The sequence below is a fragment of the Hemiscyllium ocellatum genome, chromosome 37 (assembly GCF_020745735.1).
Source record: "Hemiscyllium ocellatum isolate sHemOce1 chromosome 37, sHemOce1.pat.X.cur, whole genome shotgun sequence".
NCBI classification, from domain to species: domain Eukaryota; kingdom Metazoa; phylum Chordata; class Chondrichthyes; order Orectolobiformes; family Hemiscylliidae; genus Hemiscyllium; species Hemiscyllium ocellatum.
The window spans coordinates 7,336,225-7,361,633 of NC_083437.1; the positions used below are offsets into that span (position 1 = coordinate 7,336,225).

General features: G+C 42.9%; 1 protein-coding gene across 1 annotated transcript in view; it reads left to right on the forward strand.

Moving 5' to 3' along the window:
* Window positions 1-2,473: 2,473 nt before the first annotated feature.
* LOC132833550 (proproteinase E-like) overlaps window positions 2,474-25,409 on the forward strand; it is a 74,883-nt gene continuing 51,947 nt past the window's right edge. Inside the window, exons 1-4 of the mRNA XM_060851911.1 lie at window positions 2,474-2,611; window positions 2,696-2,793; window positions 2,936-3,064; window positions 7,930-8,066. Of these exons, the coding sequence (XP_060707894.1) occupies window positions 2,474-2,611; window positions 2,696-2,793; window positions 2,936-3,064; window positions 7,930-8,066 (502 nt within the window). The remainder of the gene's footprint in view (window positions 2,612-2,695; window positions 2,794-2,935; window positions 3,065-7,929; window positions 8,067-25,409) is intronic.

Genomic DNA, 25,409 nt, shown 5'->3' on the forward strand with positions numbered 1-25,409 from the left:
AGTGAAGTGCAGGTGAAGACCTTCACCTGGAAAGTGTGTTTGGGGCCTTGGGTAATGAGGAGGGAGGAAGGAAACGGTATTATACCAAGGTCTTCAGCATGTAGCCCTCCTTTCCCCAGCTACTATCAGTTCTGAAGAATGGTCACTGGACCCAAACATTGACTTGGCTTTCGCCCCACAGACCTGCTGAGTTTCTCCAGCAATTTCAGGTTTTGTTAAGGATTTGCAGTATCCACAGTTTTGTATTACTGTGAAACAGAGTTGCCATGGTAATTGTTTGGGAAGGGTTGAGTAGAGGAGAAAGGAAGAAAAACTTACATTAATAAAATACCTTTCTTGTCTAGTGGAAGTGTTTTCCAGTCAATGAAGTGCTTTTGGAGTGGAGTCACATTATATTGTAGAAAACATAATGGCCAAATGGTACACAAACAGCATTGAGATAATGAGCAGATAATTCGTTTTTGAGATGATGGGCAAAGGATAATTATATTAGCCATTAAACTGGGGACACATTTTTGCATCTTTAAAAAGAGGATTTAATATTAAAGGGAGTAGGTATCATTTTTCATTGATAAAAGTACAAAGGACATGTTGGCCATCTGTTGCCAGGGCAATGGATATCTCACTTTGACTGAAAAGGAATTTGGGAAAAGAGAATGAAGACCTTGAAGATGTCATAGTCCCTATGGCATAGAAAGAACTTGAAGAGTGTTCTGGATTTAAATTAAAAAGGCAGAGCTAACGCACATTGACCTTGGATGACTAGTTTGCCTTGTGCTAACAAATGGATGAAGATAAAGACATGACTGAAATACTGATGTAGGAAAGGGACATTTCATGTCTTCAGATGCTAGAAGCAGTGAAAGAATTCCCAGCTACATTCCATCTAATTGGTACAGCTGCCATCACCAGCAAACAGCTGCCTCCTGCCACCATGTGTTTGCCCTCCATTGTTAAAAACAACATCAATTGACCATGGCAGTCCAACAATCGGCTTGCCCAAATTGCCAACTTAGGAGATTGGCAATGGCTCTGGGCAAGAGAGAGCCACTCCCCCTCTCAATGCAGCAATGTCCGTTCTCCCATCCCAATACTCTTGCCTGTGTCGCTTATGCAGCCAGCCCAGTCAGCTGGAATTCAATCTAAAACGAGGCCTTTCGGACTCCGAGCTGCTCAGTGTTGTCCATTGTGGCCAGGCTTCAGCCACTGGTGTGGCACTCCATTGAAGCCTCATAATAAGGAATGGAACATGAAAAACAAACACTAAATGAATCCAGGAACATAATTCATTTTATTTTCTTAGCTCAATGCAATGATTATTAGAATTTGAGTATTTTGTCAAGTGGGGAGATTACTTGTGAAGGGAGCTTATCAAATCTCCTTCAGCAGCACCTCCCAAACCATCAAATTCTTTCATCTAGAAAGACACTGGCAGCTGTTCCATGGGAACACCTTCACCTGCACATTTCCCAGCAATCCATTCACCTTCCTGACTTTCTTTGCTGTTTTCTTTCCTGTCGCTGGATCAAAATCTTGGAATTCCCTCTCTATGCACATTGTGGATCTACCTCAAGCACCATCACCTTCTCAAGAGCATCATGGGATGGGTCATAACCAACAATGTCCTGTCATGAATAAAAAAAATCTCATGTGCAGTGCTGAGACAATGCTTTATTATTGTCTTCTAGATGGGATGTTGAGTATGCATTGTGTCTGCTCTTTGAAGTAGTGTTCAAGATCTTGAATGGAGGAATTCACCCCATTGATGTTGCCAGTGGTGGAGGATTTGAGCTATAGGGAGAGGCTGAACAGGCTGGGGCTGTTTTCCCTGGAGAGTCAGAGATTAAGGGGTGACCTTATAGAGGCTTACAAAATCATGAGGGGCATGGATATGATAAATAGATAAAGTCTTTTCCCTGGGGTCGGGGAGTCCAGAACTAAAGGACATAGGCTTAGGGTGAGAGGGGAAAGATATAAAAGAGACTTAAGGGGCAACTTTTTTCACACAGAGGGTAATATTTGTATGGAATGAGCTGCCAGAGGAAGTGGTGGAGGCTGGTACAATTGCAACATTTAAAAGGCATCTGAATGGATATATGAATAGGAAGGGTTTGGAGGGATATGGGTCGGGACTAGATTGGGTTGGGATATCTGTCGGCATGGACAGGTTGGACCAAAGGGTCTGTTTCCATGATGTTCATTTCTATAACTCTACGATGTGACCGATATCTGACTTTCAATTATCATTGAAACATATTTTCCAGTCATTATCTTATCGTGATTAGTTCATTTATCTCACTGCCTTAACCAAATTGACTGCATTTGTGACAGTTTCTTTCACTGCGAGAGGCTTTGGGGCCATCTGGGGGATATGAAAGTGCTACATAAATGCAAATCATTCTTTCCTCCTTAATATTATGTGCATCAGCATGTTACCATTAGCCTCATGATTAGAGCTCAGTGAGAATGGATGATGGCAATGTTTGGATCACTGACCATTGATTCTTTGTTTTCAGCCTATGCGTTTGACTTCAGTTGCGGAGATCCAGTCTACAAGCCTGATTTAAATGAGAACAGTAACAATGTAGTACCATTCAGCTGGCCCTGGCAGGTAAACGCAGACAGAGACGTGGTCAGTGCACAAAATGCCACTGTATTATACTGCAAACATCATTGCATGTTTGTTATTTTCTAGGTTTCACTGCAAGCTAAAAGAGGAATATCATATTCCCATATGTGTGGAGGGGCCCTCATTGACCCAACGTGGATCTTGACTGCTGGGAAATGCATTAAGTGAGTAATGAGTGCTGGACTCAGATATTCTGCATCCTTTAAATTAGTGTGCATACCCTTTCTCAACAGTAGCAATAAATTACCCTCTTCTTGTCTGTATATTACCACGAGTAACAGTCATATCCTTTTCTTCTCTTTAAAGCGAAGGTATGAAATACCGTGTTGTATTGGGGAAATATGACTTGGCATTGACTGAAGGTTCCGAACAATACATTGAACCTGTCAAAATGATCTCTCATCCAATGTTTAATCCCAAATGTATCACTTGTGGGTAAGTCCCAGCATGCATTGAATCAAATGTCTACTTGGAGATTATGACTTCTTGTACAAATATTGAACATGTCCTTTTAAACCAGAAACAGCATTTAGAAGTACCTGACCTCAAGTTTGCTTAACTTTTAATTTATCTGAAAATTCAGTTTGGTTACAGTTGGAATATGGGCACAGACATGTGAGATAGGAACAGAAAGGGAGCAGCTGGAGAGCTTTGAGGATGTGAAGATCTTGGGACAGAAACGGTTTTATAATTAGCCAGAACTGTTTAGTATTAGAACATCATGAGCTGTTAAATGTGTATCCTCTATTCTTGTTGTGAGCAGACTCCCTCTGCTGGTACATGTATGTACAGTAGCCTCATTGGACAACAAGTACATTGTAATTTTCAATACAGTACGGAGACTACAAAGGCAGGTGGGATGTTTACTTTAGATTGCAAGAATCTTGGTTTTGTTGAATTCTGCCAACTTCTAATGTTTTATTAACTTTCTAGCTTGTAAATTGATTTAACACAGTATGATAGTCACTAGATGAGTGAACAGTATATTTCCATGGCTTAAAACACCTTAGAACTTAGAATTTTCTCTAAGAGTCAGGAATCAGTTACTTGATTTTGAGCTCTACCCTCAGTCTAAAGCAATCAAGCACTGTACAAGAATCTGTGATCAGACAAGCTTAACCAAACATGAGTTTAAAATCATAGAATTCCTACAGTGTGGAAACAGGCCATTTGGCCCAACAAGTCCATTCTGATCTTCTGAAGAGCATCTCACCCAGACCCATTCCCCTACATTTCCCCTGACTAATGCAACTAACCTACACATCCCTGAAAACTGAGCAATTTAGCATGGCCCTAACCTATGTATCTTTGGACTGTAGGAGGAAACCCATGCAGGCATGGAGAGGATGTACAAACTCCACACAGACAGTCACCCAAGGTTGGAATTGAACCCAGGTCACTGGTGCTGTGAGGCAGCAACTATCAATACAAAGGCATTGGCAAGGCAAAGCAGTACTGAAACAAATTGAAGGTAGAGCTTCCTGCGCTAATAGCAGGCTAGGATAAAAAATCTGTTGAACTAGGGACCAAAACTTTATTTTCATAATCTCTTGGAAACTAACAGTCCTGAGAAAACTAACTTTAAACTCTTAATGGAAAGGAGGAATCAGTATACGTCATTCAGAACCTTCCAGTCCATTTTGACCTTTGTTTCAAAAGCTTGAAACGATGGCCAGAATTTTCTGGGAGTGGGTCAGGAAGTTTGCAGCTTTCTGCTTGTAGGCTGGATGGTTGGCCATGCACAATCACACAGCAGCGAGTGAACTACATCCTCATGAACATGGAGTATAACATGCCATGGCTTGAGGGACCCTGTCATTGCCTTATGAGGTTGAGATACTATCTTGAAAGGGCATCTGGACAGGCATTTAAAGCCAGGAGCATCATCTGACTCGTCTCAGGAGCTTTCATAAACCATAACTGCTGCCATCTCTATCTCGACCTTTTAACTGAATCTCAGGAACTGGAAACCACTACTTTGCACCCTCCCTGAGTGAACTTTGATCTTCTTCTGTCTAAAACCCTCAACCCACTGACTTTTTCCCTGATGTGGTATAGGTCACCTTGCTATAGGAAGGATGCTACTAAAGTGGAAAGAGTGCAGAAGACATTTACAAGGAATATTGGCAGGAATCAAGGGACTGAGTTGTAGGGGGAGGTTGTTCAAGCTAAGGCTTCTTTCTTTAGAATGTAGGAGACTGAGGGGACACCTTATAGAAGTTTTTAAGATCATGAGAGGCATGGATAGGGTGAATGCACTCAGTCATTTTCCCAGGATTGAGGAATCGAGGACTATAGGACATCAGTTTAAGGTTAGAGGGAAAGAATAAAAAGGGAACCTGAGGGGCAACTTTTTTACACAGAGGGCAATGTGCATATGGAATAAGCTGACAGCAGAAGTGGTTGAGGTGGGTACATTAACAATATTTAAAAGACATTTGGACAAATACATGGATAGGAAATGTTTAGAAGGATATGGGCCGTGCAGAGAAATGGGATTAGTGTGGATGGACATTTTGGTCGGCATGGACCAGTTTGGGTCGAAGGGCCTGTCTCTGTGCTGGAGGACTCTCTGACTCTAACTGCTGCACAGTTCCACCTTATCTGTCATCCATTTTCGGTCATCCTTGACCTTTCATTTGTTACCCTTGACTCGGGACTTCACTTTTGACCTTTCCATAGAGCGCTTGATCTTCCGCAAACGTGCTTCACCTATTGTATCGGGCTTTGGCTTTCCTCCTACAGTCCAATTTCTCTCTATGCTCCATGTGACCTAATAGGGCTGATATCTTTCTCCCTCCCTCAGTCAGCTGAGCCCCTTGGCTGTATGACTGCCATCTCCTTATCTCAATCATCATTACCTCCTCTCTAGTAGTTCAACAAGCTCTACATACAATAACGTGCTTGTTCCAAATCCACCAGGAAAACAACCTCACCTACCACACTCCATGTTTACACAGTCATAAAATTGAAGGCACGTGTTTCTCATTGACTGATTACTTCATTGGAAAGGTAGAGTGAACTATGATCAGGTTACCTTTGGTCAGGATGCTCCATTTCCTCTGTTGGAGAGGAGGTTGTATCTTACGGGATGTGCATGATGGCAAACAGTTTCACCTTGTATGAGAAGAAAGGTGATTGATAGGATTGCAACAACGACTGAGGCATCTCAATCCTCCGTGTCACTGCAAAGGCGTTTGGGTTACCCCTTCTGGGATAGCACACCGGAAATCAAGCCCCGCTATCCTTCGAGTATCACAAAAATGAAAGATTTTTAAAATATGCAGAATTCCCTAATTTAGCTGTTCTTTTAGACATAAGTTAACAGAAAGCATGGACCAGGATTCTGTGCTTAATAAAAATCATCATTTATTACCATTAATTAGATTATAGTTATCAGTAACCAACTATGAATCATTGTTAAATAGCTATTAATTAAAATTCTAATCCCCTTATAAATTACCATTTACCCATACACAGAAACATGTTTGTACACACATACTGTACACTCAATACACACGTGTGCACACATACAATCATATATGTATTATGGACAGTGGGAAAGCCTGGAAAGACAGTTAAATAGTTCCTGTTTGCAGAATTGCTGAGATATTCCCTATGCTGGTCAGCACACTCCTTCACAGTCTTCCCTCTCCGGATGTTTTCACTAGTTTACAGGAGGCACGGAGTGACTGGTTCACACTTCTAAAAGTCTCTGACTTATTAGTTAAAAGTCACAGCTAAGGGAAACTTCAGATTTAAGTAGTTTTTACTGCAGAGAACAGAGAGAGTTCTGAGGCTGGTGAAGATCTGATGGCGTCTCCTTATCTTGCTCGCAGCTCCATGCTGTGAGGGCAGGCTGAAGCTATTTGTCACCAGTAACTAATCACTGATCCACACATCAAGCAACTATTGCCAACTAAATCTTCATTTGCACACAATCCTTTGGCTCCAGCTCATCTGCAAACTACATTTCAACTACTGCTGGAACCAGCAGCTTCTCACTTCAGTCCATAATTAAAGATACAGAAAAATACGATGACATGGTCCTTACATTTGTCAGAGTCAGTCTAATGAGGATCTATCCACGGGCCCAACAAATAGGTAGCTCATTGTGACTTTGGAGCAGGCAGATCTACATATTATCTTCACTATACATTAGTTTCAAGGGAAGTGCAAACAGTAGCTAAGACCACTCTGGCTGGTTGATGTGAATGTCACAACAGCATCTAACACCACACAGACGTCTCTCCCAGATCCAAGAGAAATTTGCTATCCTCCTAAGCTCTGTAATCTCATATGGTCTTTCTAAAATAAGGAGAACAATCAAAATACATTCATACAAAGAGAAGAGACTTGGACAAACAGAACCGGAACTCCCTGGATTGTAAAAGAATTTCAGGCTGTGATTTTTCAATTTCATTTCAAAATTCATGGCCTCTGTCTTTTGCACTATCCAGAGAGTTCTGGTTTTGTTTGTCCAGGCAGGCTTAGTAGGTGGCTTTCAGAGGTCAACTCCTTGCCAACACCCCCTTCAGTCTTTTGAAAGACCCCCAGACTTGGAGGACACACCCATTAACCTAGTAGGCAGGTCATCCTGATTTCCTAGGAAACTAGCCAACTTCCTTACCCATTGGGGAGCTGGGTAATTGGGAAGGTGGTGAGCTGAGGCCAACATGTGACCATTCATTAATCACTCAAGAGCTTTAATTGGTGGTGGATTAAAAGGGTCACCCAGTGACCTCTTCATTCAGAACACAATTAGTGAGATGGCAAGAAGAGGGAGAGTATCTTACCAGAGGCAACTCGCTCAGTAATTTCCCCCTCTTTTGCCACTTATTTCACCATCTCTAGGGAGAGAAAAACCACACTCACAGTAAGATGAAGCAAAGAAAGAATAGATGACAGATGTCAGTTTGATAATACAAGTGATAAGCAGAAAGTTCAGAGATGAAGTGAAGAAGGAAATAAGAGAGTACGAGAAGATACTGGCAGCTAATGTGGCATAGGATGTAGAAGTATGCTATAGGCAGAGAAATAGTGAAGGTGATGATGTTCTGATAAACCTACTGTCCTTGTCCCTCAAAGTGGTAAAGATTTATGCTTGGGGTAGTGCTCAATAAAACCTTACTTTTGGATTTTGTCTGGAGAGATATTCCATTTTAATAACTCTTGCCAATAGGTATCTAATCTTTGTACAGTGAATTATAATCTCCACGTTTATTTACATATTCATTTTCAATAAAGATAGGACTTTAAACAATACTATTTGATGGTGAGCTGTACATTATTCTTTGTAGGTTTGATTTAGCTTTATTAAAGCTCTCCTGGCCCGTCGTTTTCACTGACAAAATTAGGCTAACCTGTCTCCCTGCAGCGGGGGAAGAACTACCAGACAATTACACATGCGTGGTTACTGGATGGGGAAAACTGAATGGTACAGTATGTAATTTTTCATTAGTGTTTTAAAGCCCAAATTTTATTTGTTTTTTAATATAAGTAGTGTCTGCTTAGTGCTTCAGCCCAGACTGATTTGAGTCATGTCATTGACTGCATATGAGAGCATAGAGATGGTTTGAAACTTCAGAAATCTAAGGTACAGAGGGCTCTGGCTGATCTGTACATGAATCATATTATTATGCAGCTGTAGCAAGTACTTAGAAAGGCAAATGAAATGTTCTTCATTGCAAGGGGAATTGAATATCAAAGCAGGGATGGTTTGGTCCAGTTTGACAAGGAGCTAGTGAGAGCATAACTGGTGTACTGTACACAGTTTTGGTCTTGTCATTAGACAGCAAATATAATCACATTAGAAGTAGTTCAGAGAAAGTTCATTTAGCTGAATCTTGGGATGAACTGATTATGTTTGGAGGAAATATTGGACAGGCTGGGCTATTGGACTTTTGAAGGATGGGAGATAATCTTATTGAGCCCTGAGGGGCTTGACAGGGCGAATGATGAGCTGGTGTTTCCCCTTATGGGAGAGACTTGAGTTATGGGACATAGTTTAACACTTAAGATTAGACTACATTCCCTACAGTGTGGAAACAGTCTATTAGGCCCAATAAGTCCACACCGACCCTCCAAAGAGAAACCCAGCCAGATCCACTTCCCTCTAACTAATGCACCTAACATTATAGGCAATTTAGCATGGCCAATTCACCTAACCTGCACAGCTATGGATTGTGGGAGGAAACTAGAGCACCTGGAGGAAACCCATGTAGACACGGGGAGAATGTGCAAACTCCACACAGTTGCCCAGAGTGTGAATCAAACCTGGGTCCCTGGCACTGTGAGGCAGCAGTGCTAACCACTGAGCCACCATGCTGCCCCAAAGTGTTCCCATTTGAAAGAGGAGAGTTTTTTTTTCAACTTTCGACTGTGAAATTTTCTACTCTGGAGAGCATTGGAGGCTGGATCACTTTAAGGCTAAGTTAGATAGGTTAATGTTTGACAAGGAAGTGAAAGGATATCATGGGCCAATATGAAAGCAGGTCTGAGACCACAATCAGAACAACCCCAAAGCACTGACTGGCTCCTGCTTCCCATTGTACGCTCCGGGATATTTGAGGATTTTCCCCATAGTTTATCTGATCACCTGTCAATTATTTTGATCGTTGCTGGTATTTGGAAAGCATGAGGACTCCACAATATTTCGCTGTTCTGTGATTTCTTGGGATTATACCTAAGTATTTTCCCCCATTCCACCAACTTTGTACCTTTTTTAAAATATATCATCCATGGGATGTTGACTTCACTGCCAAGACCAGCATTTTCTGCCCATCCCGAATTGCTCTGATAAAGATGGCGATGAGTTTCCTTGAACCACTGCAGTTTATGTGGTGTAGAGGCACCCAAAGTACAGGTAGGTAGACCCATATTATCCTTTGGAGGGAATGCTCGGAATTTGACCCAGTGAGTGGCTTGGAGAGGAACCTACAGGTGGTGGCTTTGCCATGTACCTGCTCCTCATGGCCTTCTGGATGGGAGTGATTATGGGTTTATTAGAAGGTGCTGCCTAAGCTTCTTTGGTGAGTTTCTGCAGTGCATCTTCTAGATTGTACACGCTCCTCCTGCTGTTCATCATAGTGAAGGGAGTGGATGTTGAATGTGATGCATGCGGTGCCAACCAATTGGGCTACTTTGTCCTGGATGGTATTAAACTCACTGAGTGTTGTTGGAGTTGCATCCATCCAGGCAAGTGCAAAGTATTCCATCACACTCCTGACTTGGGCCTTGTAAATGGTGGACAGGATTTGATGAGTCAAGGGGTGAATTACTCGCTGTGGAATTGCCAGTCTCCGACCTGCTCTTGTAGCCACTGTACGTGTATGTGGAACAGTTCTGCTTCAGGTCAGTAACCCCAGCTTGTTGATTATGGTGGCTTCAGTTGTTTGTAATGCCATTGACTATGTGAATCACACTGGCACCCTGGGCCACAAAGGACACAAAAGCTGTGGGAAATCCAGGGGATCACATTGAGCTGATGTGTTGAGTCAATGTGAGTGCAGAAGGAGACCTGCCCCCCAGTGAGGACTCTTTGCAGATTCTTCTTCAAGGGGCAAGGTTTATGTTTCTGGGTCCAGTATAATTTCTGACCCCTGATCAGTCATCTCCCACTTTACTGCAGTGGGAACCAGTGCTGGAGAAGGTGAAAGGCATCTATAGTTACCACATAGTCAACAAAAACCTTCAATCAGTTCAAGAACAGCAGAAGAAAAGGCTCTGCTAAATTTTAATTTTCCTCCTGCAAACCTTGCCAGTAAAAATGTTGGAAATAGGATGGGACATCTGCATCTGGGTCTCATCTGACATTTTTAAATGCCTGCTGAGTTTTTCTAACTATGTAAAATAATTCGGCCTCTAATCGATGCAGCACGTCCTCTAAATTCAATTTTGCTAGCTGTTATCTTTCTTTTAAATTTCAGCTTCAGGAGCTACTTGTGATATAGATTCCCTGTTTCAGTAAACTTCTGTGAAGCAAGGAGTAACCATAACAAGGGCAGGCACCAGAACTAGCTGTATGCAGGGTCAAACACTTCTCTGTTGCAAAAAGTGTGACCTATCGAGTGACTAATTAAGTTTTTATAAAACTTAATTAGGTCACTCCTGAACTTCCAACGCTCCAGTGAAAAAAAAAAATCCCAGCCTACCCTTATATCTCAAACCTTCCCAGTAAAATCCTGGTAAATCTTTTCTGAACCCTCTCCAGTTTAATAATATCCTTCCTATAACTGGGTGACTAGAACTGCACACAGTACTCCAGAAGAGGCCTCGCCAATGTCCTGTACAACCCCACCATGACATCACAACTCCTATACTCAAAGGTCTGACCAATGAAGGCAACATACTAAATGCCTTCTTAATCACCCTGTCTACCTGTGATGTAAATTCCAAAGAATTATGTACCTGAACCCATGGATCTCTCTTGGGTAGTGTTTTACCCAGGGTCTTACCATTAATTGTATAAGTCCTGTCCTTGTCTGCATTATCAAAATGCAACACCTCACATTTATCTAAATTAAACTCCATCTGCCACTCCTCAGCCCATTGACCTGTTGGAGACTCTCCAGGGTCTGGTTGAGAGATTGCTGCACCTTACTTACGAGTCATTGATAAACTAGGATTCAGTAACTTGTTCGACAGGACAATGCCCTCTGAAGGAAGGTGAACCTCCTGACATCTAAAATAGCGAGACCCTTCTGGACACTATATCCATGAAAGGTCTCTCACAACCATTGTCAGTCCTGTTCCATATTAACATTTTGCAATTCGCTCATATCAAATACAAAACAATACCTTTACCCAGATTGAATATTATTTGCCATTTGCCAGAAATCAACCCAACATTTCCCTATTTATTTAGAAATAAATTATTCTCCTGCACAGTCCTAAAACCATGCACATATTATTGTAACATCCAAAAGGTCATGGGCCATTCCTCCATTCCCTACCTTCTGCTTCTTTTTGAAGATGGTCAAAAGCAATGGTCCCAATCTCTATAGAACCCCACTGGCAACTGGCACCCAGGCAAAGTCACAGCTTCTGGTAATGGGATCACATCCGATATTCACTCATTGTGACAGCTCACTGCTGATTCTGCAAGGCTCTGACGTTTTTGTTCTTAAACATTTTTTCTGAAAATTAGAGTAGTCAATATTTGTTCAGAACACCTCATCTGCAAACCTGTGACCCTCAAATTATTTCCGAGGGCTTAGTAATTCAGAAGATGAGTGGAACTTTCTTGCAATTGAACAAAACATAGTGTGAGTAAGCTCGTAAAGACACAGGGACGAGCTCTACACAGCACAACCCCCTTATCTTTAATCTGGTGGACATTAGCAGCAATGCAATCTATAACAAGACCTTTTATACTGTGGCTATTAAATAATATCTTGTTGTTTTCTTATCTACAACACAACTAATAATTTAGCTTCGAACACAGGAGTGGAAGTTGTTGCAAATTACTCATGTGACACCACTGTCATATCTTGTGAATCCATATTTATTTGTCTGAGGCTGTGTTCAATAACTCTCTCCAAGTGTGTAATACTCGAACTTCAAACAGAACTAGTTTGTGGGTTGTGTTGCCATGAGGTTTGCGCCTATGGTTCTATTCTGTACATGCTCTGTCCTCAACTCTGCTGGTAATTTGTGGTCTATTATTATTCTCTCTTGCATATGGTGATGCTTCATCATTCCTGATGAAAGGCTTTTGCCCAAAACGTCGATTTTTCCTGCTCCTCGGATGCTGCCTGATCTGTTGTGGTTTTCCAGCACCACACTCTCAACTCTAATCTCTTGCATCTGTGTCCTCACTTTCACCAAACAGTGATGCTGCCTGACTCTAGAATACATAAAAATGCTATAGTTCTGTTATTGTACATAATCCTGTTCTCCCTTCAGCTCTCAGACCATTCCATTCCTTCTTCTGTCTCTAGTATGTGACTGCTGTAACATGATGATAACCATCAGCATCTCATTATCATGGCCATTGTATTACACCAATTCAATTGCCGAATTTTTCTTCATTAATCTCTCACTTTAGTAAAGTAGCCACCTTTAAATTTTTTTGTTGATCATAATCCTTTAAGCCCTGGAAGTACTTTTGTCTGAGTCTAACTTATCCTTGCAGCTGGCCATTTTGACCGCTTTCATTTATGTTTGGCATAATGTTTGCAAAATCATCGTGTTGTGGTCAGAATGATTGAAATGGCCAAGAATGGGCTAGGGTTTATTTTCTGTACTCCTTCAAAGGATGTAGGAGTCAATGGCAAGGCCAACATTTGTTGCCCATTCCTAATTGCCCTTAAACTGAGAGGCTTACTGGGTCATATCGGATTGTCCTTAAACTGAGGGGCTCAATGGGTCATATCGGATTGTCGTTAAACTGAGAGGCTAACTGGGTCATATTGGATTGTCCTTATACTGAGAGGGCGCACTGTGTCATATCGGATTGTCCTTATACTGAGAGACTCACTGGGTCATATCGGATTGTCCTTATACTGAGAGGGCGCACTGTGTCATATCAGATTGTCCTTATACTGTGGGGCTCGATGGGTCATAATGGATTGTCCTTATAATGAGAGACTCACTGGATCATATCAGATTGTCCTTAAACTATGACACTCACTGGGTCATATCAGATTGTCCTTAAACTGAGAGACTCACTGGGTCATATCAGATTGTCCTTATACTGAGAGAATCACTGGGTCAGATCGGATTGTCCTTATACTGAGAGAATCACTGGGTCATATCAGATTGTCGTTATACTTAGGGCCTCACTGGGTCATATCGGATTGTCCTTATACTGAGAGACTCACTGGGTCATATCGTATTGTCCTTAAACTGAGAGACTCACTATGTCATCTCGGATAGTCCTTAAACTGAGGAGCTCACTGGGTCATATCGGATTGTCCTTAAACTGAGAGACTTACTGGGTAATATCGGATTGTCCTTATACTGAGGGGCTCACTGGGTCATAGCAGATTGTCCTTACACTGAGAGAATGACTGGGTCATATCGGATTGTCCTTATACTGAGAGACTGACTGGGTCATATCGGATTGTTCTTAAACTGAGAGACTCACTGGGTCATATCGGATAGTCCTTAAACTGAGAGGATCACTGGGTCATATTGGATTGTCCTTATACTGAGAGGGTCACTGGTTCATATCAGATTGTCCTTAAACTGAGAGACTTACTGGATCATATTGGATTGTCCTTATACTGAGCGGCTCACTGGGTCATATCAGATTGTTCTTATACTGAGAGTCTCACTGGTACATATCGGATTGTCCTTATACTGAGAGACTCATTGGGTCATTTCGGATTGTCCTTAAACTGAGAGACTCACTGGGTCATATCGTATTGTCCTTATACTGAGGGGCTCGCTGGGTCATATCGGATTGTCCTTATACTGAGAGACTCACTTGGTCATATCGGAGTGTCCTTATACTGAGGGGCTCACTGGGTCATATCGGATTGTCCTTAAACTGAGAGACTCACTGGGTCATATCAGATTGTCCTTAAACTGAGAGAATCACTGGGTCATATCGGATTGTCCGTAAACTGACAGACTCACTGGGTCATATCAGATTGTCCTTATACCTAGAGACTCACTGGGTCATATCGGATTGTCCTTGTACTGAGAGACTCACTGGGTCATATCGGATTGTCCTAAAACTGAGGGGCTCACTGGGTCATATCGGATTGTCCTCACACTGAGAGACTCACTGGGTCATATCGAATTGTCCTTAAACTGAGAGACAACACTGGGCCATATCGGATTGTCCTCATACTGAGGGGGTCACTGGGTCATATAGGATTGTCCTTATACTGAGGGGCTCACTGGGTCAGATCGGATTGTCCTTAAACTGAGAGACTCACTGGTTCATATCGGATTGTCCTTAAACTGAGAGACTCACTGGCTTATATCAGATTGTCATTTTACTGAGAGACTCACTGAGTCATATCGGATTGTCCTTATACCTAGAGACTCACTGGGTCATATCGGATTGTCCTTGTACTGAGAGACTCACTGGGTCATATCGGATTGTCCTAAAACTGAGGGGCTCACGGGGTCATATCGGATTGTCCTTACACTGAGAGACTCACTGGGTCATATCGAATTGTCCTTAAACTGAGAGACAACACTGGGCCATATCGGATTGTCCTCATACTGAGGGGGTCACTGGGTCATATAGGATTGTCCTTATACTGAGGGGCTCACTGGGTCAGATCGGATTGTCCTTAAACTGAGAGACTCACTGGTTCATATCGGATTGTCCTTAAACTGAGAGACTCACTGGCTTATATCAGATTGTCATTTTACTGAGAGACTCACTGAGTCATATCGGATTGTCCTTATACTGAAAGACTCACTGGGTCATATCGGATTGTCCTTATACTGAGTGACTCTCTGGGTCATATCGGATTGTCCTTATACTGAGTGACTCAGTGGGTCATGTCGGATTGTCCTTATACTGAGAGACTCACTGGTTCATATCGGATTTTCCTTAAACTGAGAGACTTACTGGGTCATATCGGATTGTCCTTATACTGAGAGACTCACTGGGTCATATCGGATTGTCCTTATACTGAGAGACTCACTGGGTCATATCGAATTGTCCTTAAACTGAGAGACAACACTGGGCCATATCGGATTGTCCTTATACTGAGGGGCTCACTGTGTCATATCGCATTGTTCTTATACCTAAAGACTCACTGGGTCATATTGGATTGTCCTTAAACTGAGAGACTTACTGGGTAATATCGGTTTGTCCATATACTGAGGGGCTCACTGGGTCATTTCAGATTGTGCTTATACTGAGAGTCTCACTGGGTCATATCGGATTGTCCTTAAACTGAGAGGCTCACTGGGTCATATCGGATTGCTCTTAAACGAAGAGTTTAACTGGGTCATATCGGATTGTCCTTATACTGAGAGACTCACTGGGTCATATCGGATTGTCCGTAAACTGAGAGACTCACTGGTTCGTATCGGATTGTCCTTAGACTGAGAGACTTACTGGGTCATATCGGATTGTCCTTAAACTGAGAGAATGACTGGGTCATATCGGATTGTCCTTATACTGAGAGGGTCACTGGTTCATATCGGATTTTCCTTAAACTGAGAGACTTACTGGGTCATATCGGATTGTCCTTATACTCACGGGCTCGCTGGGTCATATCGGATTGTCCTTATACTGAGAGACTCACTGAGTCTTATCGGATTGTCCTTAAACTGAGAGAATGACTGGGTCATATCGGATTGTCTTTATACTGAGTGGTTCACTGGTTCATATCGGATTGTTCTTATACCTAGAGACTCACTGGATCATATTGGATTGTCCTGAAACTGAGAGACTCACTGGGTCATATCGGATTGTCCTTGTACTGAGAGACTCACTATGTCATCTCGGATAGGCCTTAAACTGATAGAATCACTAGGTCATATCGGATAGTCCTTATACTGAGAGGATCACTGGGTCATATCGGATTGTCCTTATACTGAGGGGCTCACTGGGTCATATCGGATTGTCCTTATACTGAGAGGATCACTGGGTCATATCGGATAATCCTTATACTGAGAGGATCACTGGGTCATATCGAATAGTCCTTATACTGAGGGGCTCACTGGGTCATATCGGATTGTCCTTGTACTGAGATACTCACTGGGTCATATCGGATTGTCCTTATACTGAGAGAATCACTGGTTCATATCGGATTGTCCTTAAACAGAGAGACTCACTATGTCATCTCGGATAGTCCTTAAACTGAGGGGCTCACTGGGTCATCTCGGATAGTCCTTAAAGTGAGAGACTCACTGGGTCATATCGGATTGTCCTTAAACTGAGGGACTCACTGGCTCATATCGGATTGTCCTTATACTGAGAGACTCACTTGGTCATATCGGATTGTCCTTATACTGAGAGAATCACTGGGTCATATCTGATTGTCCTTATACTGAACGGCTCACTGGGTCATTTCGGATTGTCCTTCAACTGACAGACTCACTGTGTCATATCGGATTGTCCTTATACTGAGAGACTCACTGGGTCACATCGGATTGTCCTTATACTGAGAGGCTCACTTGGTCATATCGGATTGTCCTTATACTGAGAGAATCACTGGATCACACCGGATTGTCGTTAAACTGAGAGACTCACTGAGTCATATCGGATTGCCCGTATACCGAGAGAATCACTGGGTCATATCGGATTGTCCTTAAACTGAGAGGCTAACTGGGTCATTTGGATTGTCCTTGTACTGAGAGACTCACTGGGTCATATCGGATTATCCTTTACTGAGAGAATCACTGTGTCATATCGGATTGTCCTTAAACTGAGGGGCTCACTGGTTCATATCGGATTGTCCATAAACTGAAAGTCTCACTGGGTCATATCGGATTGTCCTTATCCTGAAAGACTCACTGTGTCATATCGGATTGTCATTTTACTGAGAGACTCACTGGGTCATATCGGATTGCCCTTATACTGAGAGACTTACTGGGTCATATCGGATTGTCCTTATACTGGGGGGCTCACAGGGTCATATCGGATTGTCCTTAAACTGAGAGACTCACTGGGTCATATCAGATAGAACTTATACTGAGAGACTCACTGGGTCATATCGGATTGTCCTTATACTGAGAGACTCACTGTGTCATATCGGATTGCCCTTAAACTGAGACTAACTGGGTCATATCGGATTGTCCTTCTACTGAAGGGCTCACTAGATCATATCGGATTGTCCTTATACTGAGAGAATCACTGGATCACACCGGATTGTCCTTAAACTGAGGGGCTCACTGAGTTTTATCGGATTGTCCTTATACTGAGAGACTCACTGGGTCATATCGGATTGTCCTTATACTGAGAGACTAACTGGGTCATATCGGATTGTCCTTATACTGAGAGACTCACTAGGTCATATCAGATTGTCCTTATACTGAGAGAATCACTGGATCACACCGGATTGTCCTTAAACTGAGGGGCTCACTGAGTTTTATCGGATTGCCCTTAAACTGAGACTAACTGGGTCATATCGGAATGTCCTTCTACTGAAGGGCTCACTGGGTTATATCGGATTGTCCTTATACTGAGAGAATTACTGGGTCATATCGGATTGTCCTTACACTGAGGGGCTCACTGGGTCATATCAGATTGTCCTTATACTGAACGGCTCACTGGGTCAGATCGGATTGTTCTTATACCTAGAGACTCACTGGATCATATTGGATTGTCCTTAAACTGAGAGACTCACTGGTTCATATCGGATTGTCCTTATACTGAGAGGGTCACTGGTCATATCGGATTGTCCTTAAACTGAGAGACTCTCTGGGCCATATTGGATTGCACCTAAACTGAGAAAATCACTTGGTCATATCGGATTATCCTTATACTGAGAGACTCACTGTGTCATATCGGATTGCCCTTAAACTGAGACTAACTGGGTCATATCGGATTGTCCTTCTACTGAAGGGCTCACTAGGTCATATCGGATTGTCCTTATACTGAGAGAATCACTGGATCACACCGGATTGTCCTTAAACTGAGGGGCTCACTGAGTTTTATCGGATTGTCCCTATACTGAGAGATTCACTGGGTCATATCGGATTGTCCTTATACTGAGAGACTCACTGTGTCATATCGGATTGCCCTTAAACTGAGACTAACTGGGTCACAGCGGATTGTCCTTCTACTGAAGGGCTCACTGGGTCATATCGGATTGTCCTTATACTGAGAGAATCACTGGGTCATATCGGATTGTCCTTAAACTGAGAGACTCACTAGGTCATATCGGATTGTCCTTATACTGAGAGAATCACTGGATCACACCGGATTGTCCTTAAACTGAGGGGCTCACTGAGTTTTATCGGATTGTCGTTAAACTGAGAGACTCACTGGGTCATATCGGATTGTCCTTAAACTGAGAGACTCACTGGGTCATATCGGATTATTCTTAAACTGAGAGGCTAACTGGGTCATTTGGATTGTCCTTGTACTGAGAGAGTCACTGGATCATATCGGATATTCCTTTACTGAGAGAATCACTGGGTCATATCGGATTGTCCTTATACTGAGGGACTCACTGCGTCATGTCGGATTGTCCTTATACTGAGAAACTCACTGGGTCATATCGGATTGTCCTTATACTGAGAGACTCACTGGGTCATATCGGATTGCCCTTATACTGAGAGAATCACTGGATCACACCGGATTGTCGTTAAACTGAGAGACTCACTGGGTCATATCAGATTGTCCTTAAACTGAGAGACTCACTGCGTCATATTGTATTGTCCTGATACTGAGAGACTCACTGGGTCATATCGGATTGTCCTTAAAGTGAGAGGCTCACTGGGTCATATCAGATAGAACTTATACTGAGAGACTCACTGTGTCGTATCGGATTGCCCTTATACTGAAGTGCTCAATGGGTCATATCGGATTGTCCTTATCCTGAAAGACTCACTGTGTCATATTGGATTGTCCTTATACTGAGAGTCTCACTGGGTCATATCGGATTGTCCTTAAACTGAGAGACTCACTGGGTCATATCAGATAGAACTTATACTGAGAGACTCACTGTGTCGTATCGGATTGCCCTTATACTGAAGTGCTCAATGGGTCATATCGGATTGTCCTTATGCTGAGGGGCTCACTGGGTCTTATCGGATTGTCCTTATAATGAAGGGCTCACTGGGTCATATCGGATTGTCCTTATACTGAAAGACTTACTGGGTAATATAGGATTGTCCATATACTGAGGGGCTCACTGGGTCATTTCAGATTGTGCTTATACTGAGAGACTCACTGGGTCATATCGGATTGTCCTTATACTGAGAGACTCACTGGGTCATATCGGATTGTCCTTATACTGAGAGGGTCACTGGTTCATATTGGATGGTCCTTAAACTGAGAGACTCACTGAGTCATATCAGATAGAACTTACACTGAGAGACTCACTGGGTCATATCGGATTGTCCTTATACTGAGAGAATCACTTGGTCATATCGGATTGTCCTTATACTGAGAGAATCACTGGATCACACCGGATTGTCCTTAAACTGAGGGGCTCACTGAGTTTTATCGGATTGTCCTTATACTGAGAGACTCACTGGATCATATCGGATTGCCCTTATACTGAGAGAATCACTGGATCACACCGGATTGTCGTTAAACTGAGAGACTCACTGGGTCATATCGGATTGTCCATAAACTGCGAGACTCACTGGGTCATATCGGATTGTCCTTATCCTAAAAGACTCACTGGGTCATATCGGATTGCCCTTATACTGAGAGTCGCACGGGGTCATATCGGATTGCCCGTAAACCGAGAGACTCACTGTGTCATATCGGATTGTCCTTAAACTGAGAGAAACACTGGGTCATATCGGATTGTCCTTATATTGAGGGTCTCACTGAGTTATATCAGATTGTCCTTATACTGAGAGACTCACTGGGTCACATCGGATTGTCCTTTTCCTGAGAGAATCATATTGTCATATCGGATTGTCCTTATACTGAGGGTCTCACTGAGTTATATCAGATTGTCCTTATACTGAGGGGCTCGCTGGGTCATATCGGATTGTTCTTATACTGAGAGACTCACTGTGTCATATCGGATTGTTCTTATACTGAGAGACTCACTGGACATATCGGATTGTTCTTGTACTGAGGGGTTCACTGGGTCATATCCGATTGTCCTTATACTGAGAGAATCATCGTGTCATATCAGAATGTCCTTATACTGAGAGACTCACTGGTTCACATCTGATTGTCCTTAAACTGATAGGCTCACTGCGTCATATCGGATTGTCCTTATTCCGAGGGGATCACTGGGTCATATCGGATTGTCCTTATCCTGAAAGACTCACTGAGTCATATCGGATTGTCCTTATCCTGAAAGACTCACTGGGTCATATCGGATTGTCCTTATACTGAGAGACTCACTAGGTCATATCGGATTGTCATTATACTGAGAGACTCACTGGGTTATATCGGATTGTCCTTATAATGAGGGGCTCGCTGGGTCATATTGGATTGTTCTTATACTGAGAGACCTACTTGGACATATCGGATTGTCCTCATACTGAGAGACTCACTGAGTCATATCAGATTGTTCTTATTCTGAGAGACTCACTGGGTCATATCGGATTGTTCTTGTACAGAGAGGCTCAATGTGTCATATCAGATTGTCCTTAAACTGAGAGAATCACTGTGTCATATCGGATTGTCCTTAAACTGAGAGACTCACTGGGTCATATCGGATCGTCCTTATACTGAGAGGCTCACTTGGTCATATCGGATTGTCCTCATACTGAGAGACTCACTGGTTCATATCGGATTGTCCTTAAACTGAGAGACTCACTGGGTCATATCGGATCGTCCTTATACTGAGAGGCTCACTTGGTCATATCGGATTGTCCTTATATTGAGAGGCTCACTGGGTCATATCGGATTGTCCATATTCCGAGGGGATCACTGTGTCATATCGGATTGTCATTATACTGAGAGTCTCACTGGTTCATATCGGATTTTCCTTAAACTGAGGGGCTCACTGGGTCATATTGGATTGTCCTAAAACTGAGAGACTCACTGGGTCATATCGGATTGTCCTAAAACTGAGAGACTCACTGGGTCATATCGGATTGTCCTTAAACTGAGAGACTCACTGGGTCATATCGGATTGTCCTTATACTGAGAGACTCACTGGGTCATATCGGATTGTCCTTAAACTGAGAGACTCACTGGGTCATATCGGATTGTCCTTATACTGAGAGACTCTCTGGTTCATATCGGATTGTCCTTAAACTGAGGGGCTCACTTGGTCATATCGGATTGTCCGTAAACTGAGAGACTCACTGGTTCGTATCGGATTGTCCTTTTACTGAGAGGGTCACTGGTTCATATCGGATTTTCCTTAAACTGAGAGACTTACTGGGTCATATCGGATTGTCCTTATACTCACGGGCTCGCTGGGTCATATCGGATTGTCCTTAAACTGAGAGAATCACTGGGTCATATCGGATTGTCCTTATACTGAGAGACTCTCTGGGTCATATCGGATTGTCCTTATACTGAGAGACTCACTGGTTCATATCGGATTTTCCTTAAACTGAGAGACTTACTGGGTCATATCAGATTGTCCTTATACTCACGGGCTCGCTGGGTCATATCGGATTGTCGTTATACTGAGGGTGTCACTGAGTCATATCAGATTGTCCTTATACTGAGAGATTCACTGGGTCATATCGGATTGTCCTTATACTGAGAGTCTCACTGGGTCATATCAGATTATACTTACACTGAGAGACTCACTGGGTCCAATCGGATTGTCCTTATATTGAGGGTCTCACTGAGTTATATCAGATTGTCCTTATACTGACGGGCTCGCTGGGTCATATCGGATTGTCCTTAAAATGAGAGACTCATTGGTCATATCGGATTGTCCTTATACTGAGAGACTCACTGTGTCATATCGTATTGTCCTTAAACTGAGAGACTCACTGAGTCATATCGGATCGTCCTTATACTGGGAGGCTCAATGGGTCATATCGGATTGTCCTTATTCCGAGGGGATCACTGGGTCATATCGGATTGTCCTTATCCTGAAAGACTCACTGTGTCATATCGGATTGTCCTTATACTGAGGGGCTCACTGAGTCATATCGGATTGTCCTTATACTGAGAGACTCACTGGGTCATATCGGATTGTCCTTATCCTGAAAGACTCACTGTGTCATGTCAGATTGCCCTTATACTGAGAGACTCACTGGGTCATATCGAATTGTCCTTCTACTGAGAGAACCACTGGGTCACATCAGATTGTCCTAATACTGAGCGGTTCACTGGGTCATATCGTATTGTCCTTAAACTGAGAGACCCATTGGGTCATATCGGATTGTTCTTGTACTGAGGGGATCACTGTGTCATATCGGATTGTCATTCTACTGAGAGACTCACTGTGTCATATCGGATTGTCCTTAAACTGAGAGGCTCACTGGTTCATATCGGATTGTCCTTATTCCGAGGGGATCACTGTGTCATATCGGATTGTCGTTATCCTGAAAGACTCACTGTGTCATATCGGATTGTCCTTAAACTGAGGGGCTCACTGAGTCATATCGGATTGTCCTTATTCCGAGGGGATCACTGGGTCATATCGGATTGTCGTTATCCTGAAAGACTCACTGTGTCATATCGGATTGTCCTTATACTGAGAGACTCATTGGTCATATCGGATTGTCCTTATACTGAGAGAATCACTGGGTCATATCAGATTGTCCTTATACTGAGCGGTTCACTGGTTCATATCGTATTGTCCTTAAACTGAGAGACTCACTGGGTCATATCGGATTGTCATTATACTGAGAGACTCATTAGGTCATATCGGATTGTTCTTGTACTGAGGGGTTCCCTGGGTCATATCGTATTGCCCCGAGACTGAGAGAATCACTGTGTCATATCGGATTGTCCTTGTACTGAGAGACTCACTGGGTTATATCGGATTGTCATTATACTGAGACACTCACTTGGTCATATCGGATTGTCCTTATACTGAGAGACTCAGTGGGTCATATCGGATTGTCCTTGTACTGAGAGGCTCACTGCGTCATATCGGATTGTCCTTATTCCGAGGGGACCACTGCGTCATATCGGATTGTCCTTATCCTGAAAGACTCACTGTGTCATATCGGATTGCCCTTATACTGAGAGTCTCACTGGGTCATATCGGATTGTCCTTAAACTGAGAGACTCACTGGGTCATATCGGTATGTCCTTAAACTGAGAGACTCACTGGGTCATATCGGATTGCCCTTATACTGAGAGACTCTCTGGGTCATATCGGATTGTCCTTATACTGAGAGACTCACTGGGTCATATCGGATTGTCCTTATCCTGAAAGAATCACTGTGTCATATCGGATAGCCCTTATACTGAGAGTCTCACAGGGTCATATCGCATTGTCCTTAAACTGAGAGAATCACTTGGTCATATCGGATTGTCGTTAAACTGAGAGTCTCACTGGGTCATATCAGATTATACTTATACTGAGAGACTCACTGGCTCATATCGGATTGTCCTTAAACTGAGAGACTCATTGGTCATATCGGATTGTCCTTATACTGAGAGACTCACTGGGTCATATCGGATTGTTCTTGTCCTGATGGGCTCACTGGCTCATATCGGATTGTCCTTAAACTGAGAGACTCACTGGGTCATATCGGATTGTCCTTATACTGAGAGACTCACTGGGTCATATCGGATTGTTCTTGTCCTGATGGGCTCACTGGCTCATATCGGATTGTCCTTAAACTGAGAGACTCACTGGGTCATATCGGATTGTTCTTGTACTGAGGGGTTCACTGGGTCATATCGGATTGTCCTTATACTGAGAGACTCACTGGGTCATATCGGATTGTTCTTGTACTGAGGGGTTCACTGGGTCATATCGTATTGTCCTTAAACTGAGAGACTCACTGGGTCATATCGGATTGTTCTTGTCCTGATGGGCTCACTGGTTCATATCGGATTGTCCTTATACTGAAAGACTCACTGTGTCATGTCGGATTGTCCTTAAACTGAGGGGCTCACTGAGTCATATCGGATTGTCCTTATACCGAGAGTCTCACAGGGTCATATCGGATTGCCCTTATAACGAGAGAATCACTGGATCATATCGGATTGTCCTTAAATTGAGAGAATCACTGTGTCATATCGGATTGTCCTTAAACTGTTGGGCTCACTGAGTCATATCGGATTGTCCTTATCCTGAAAGACTCACTGTGTCATATCGGATTGTCCTTAAACTGAGAGAATCACTGGGTCATATCGGATTGTCCTTATATTGAGGGTCTCACTGAGTTATATCAGATTGTCCTTATACTGAGAGACTCACTGGGTCACATCGGATTGTCCTTTTCCTGAGAGAATCATATTGTCATATCGGATTGTCCTTATACTGAGGGTCTCACTGAGTTATATCAGATTGTCCTTATACTGAGGGGCTCGCTGGGTCATATCGGATTGTTCTTATACTGAGAGACTCACTGTGTCATATCGTATTGTCCTTATACTGAGAGTCTCACTGGGTCATATCTGATTATACTTATACTGAGAGACTCACTGGGTCCAATAGGATTGTCCTTATACTGAGGGTCTCACTGAGTTATATCAGATTGTCCTTATACTGAAGGGCTCAATGGGTCATATCGGATTTTCCTTAAACTGAGGGGCTCACTGGGTCATATTGGATTGTCCTTAAACTGAGAGACTCACTGGGTCATATCGGATTGTCCTTAAACTGAGAGACTCACTGGGTCATATCGGATTGTCCTTAAACTGAGGGGCTCACTTGATCATATCGGATTGTCCTTATACTGAGAGACTCACTGGGTCATATCGGATTGTCCTTAAACTGAGAGACTCACTGGGTCATATCGGATTGTCCTTATACTGAGAGACTCTCTGGGTCATATCGGATTGTCCTTAAACTGAGGGGCTCACTTGGTCATATCGGATTGTCCGTAAACTGAGAGACTCACTGGTTCGTATCGGATTGTCCTTTTACTGAGAGGGTCACTGGTTCATATCGGATTTTCCTTAAACTGAGAGACTTACTGGGTCATATCGGATTGTCCTTATACTGACGGGCTCGCTGGGTCATATCGATTGTCCTTAAACTGAGAGAATCACTGGGTCATATCGGATTGTCCTTATACTGATAGACTCACTGGGTCATATCGTATTGTCCTTATACTCAGAGTCTCAATG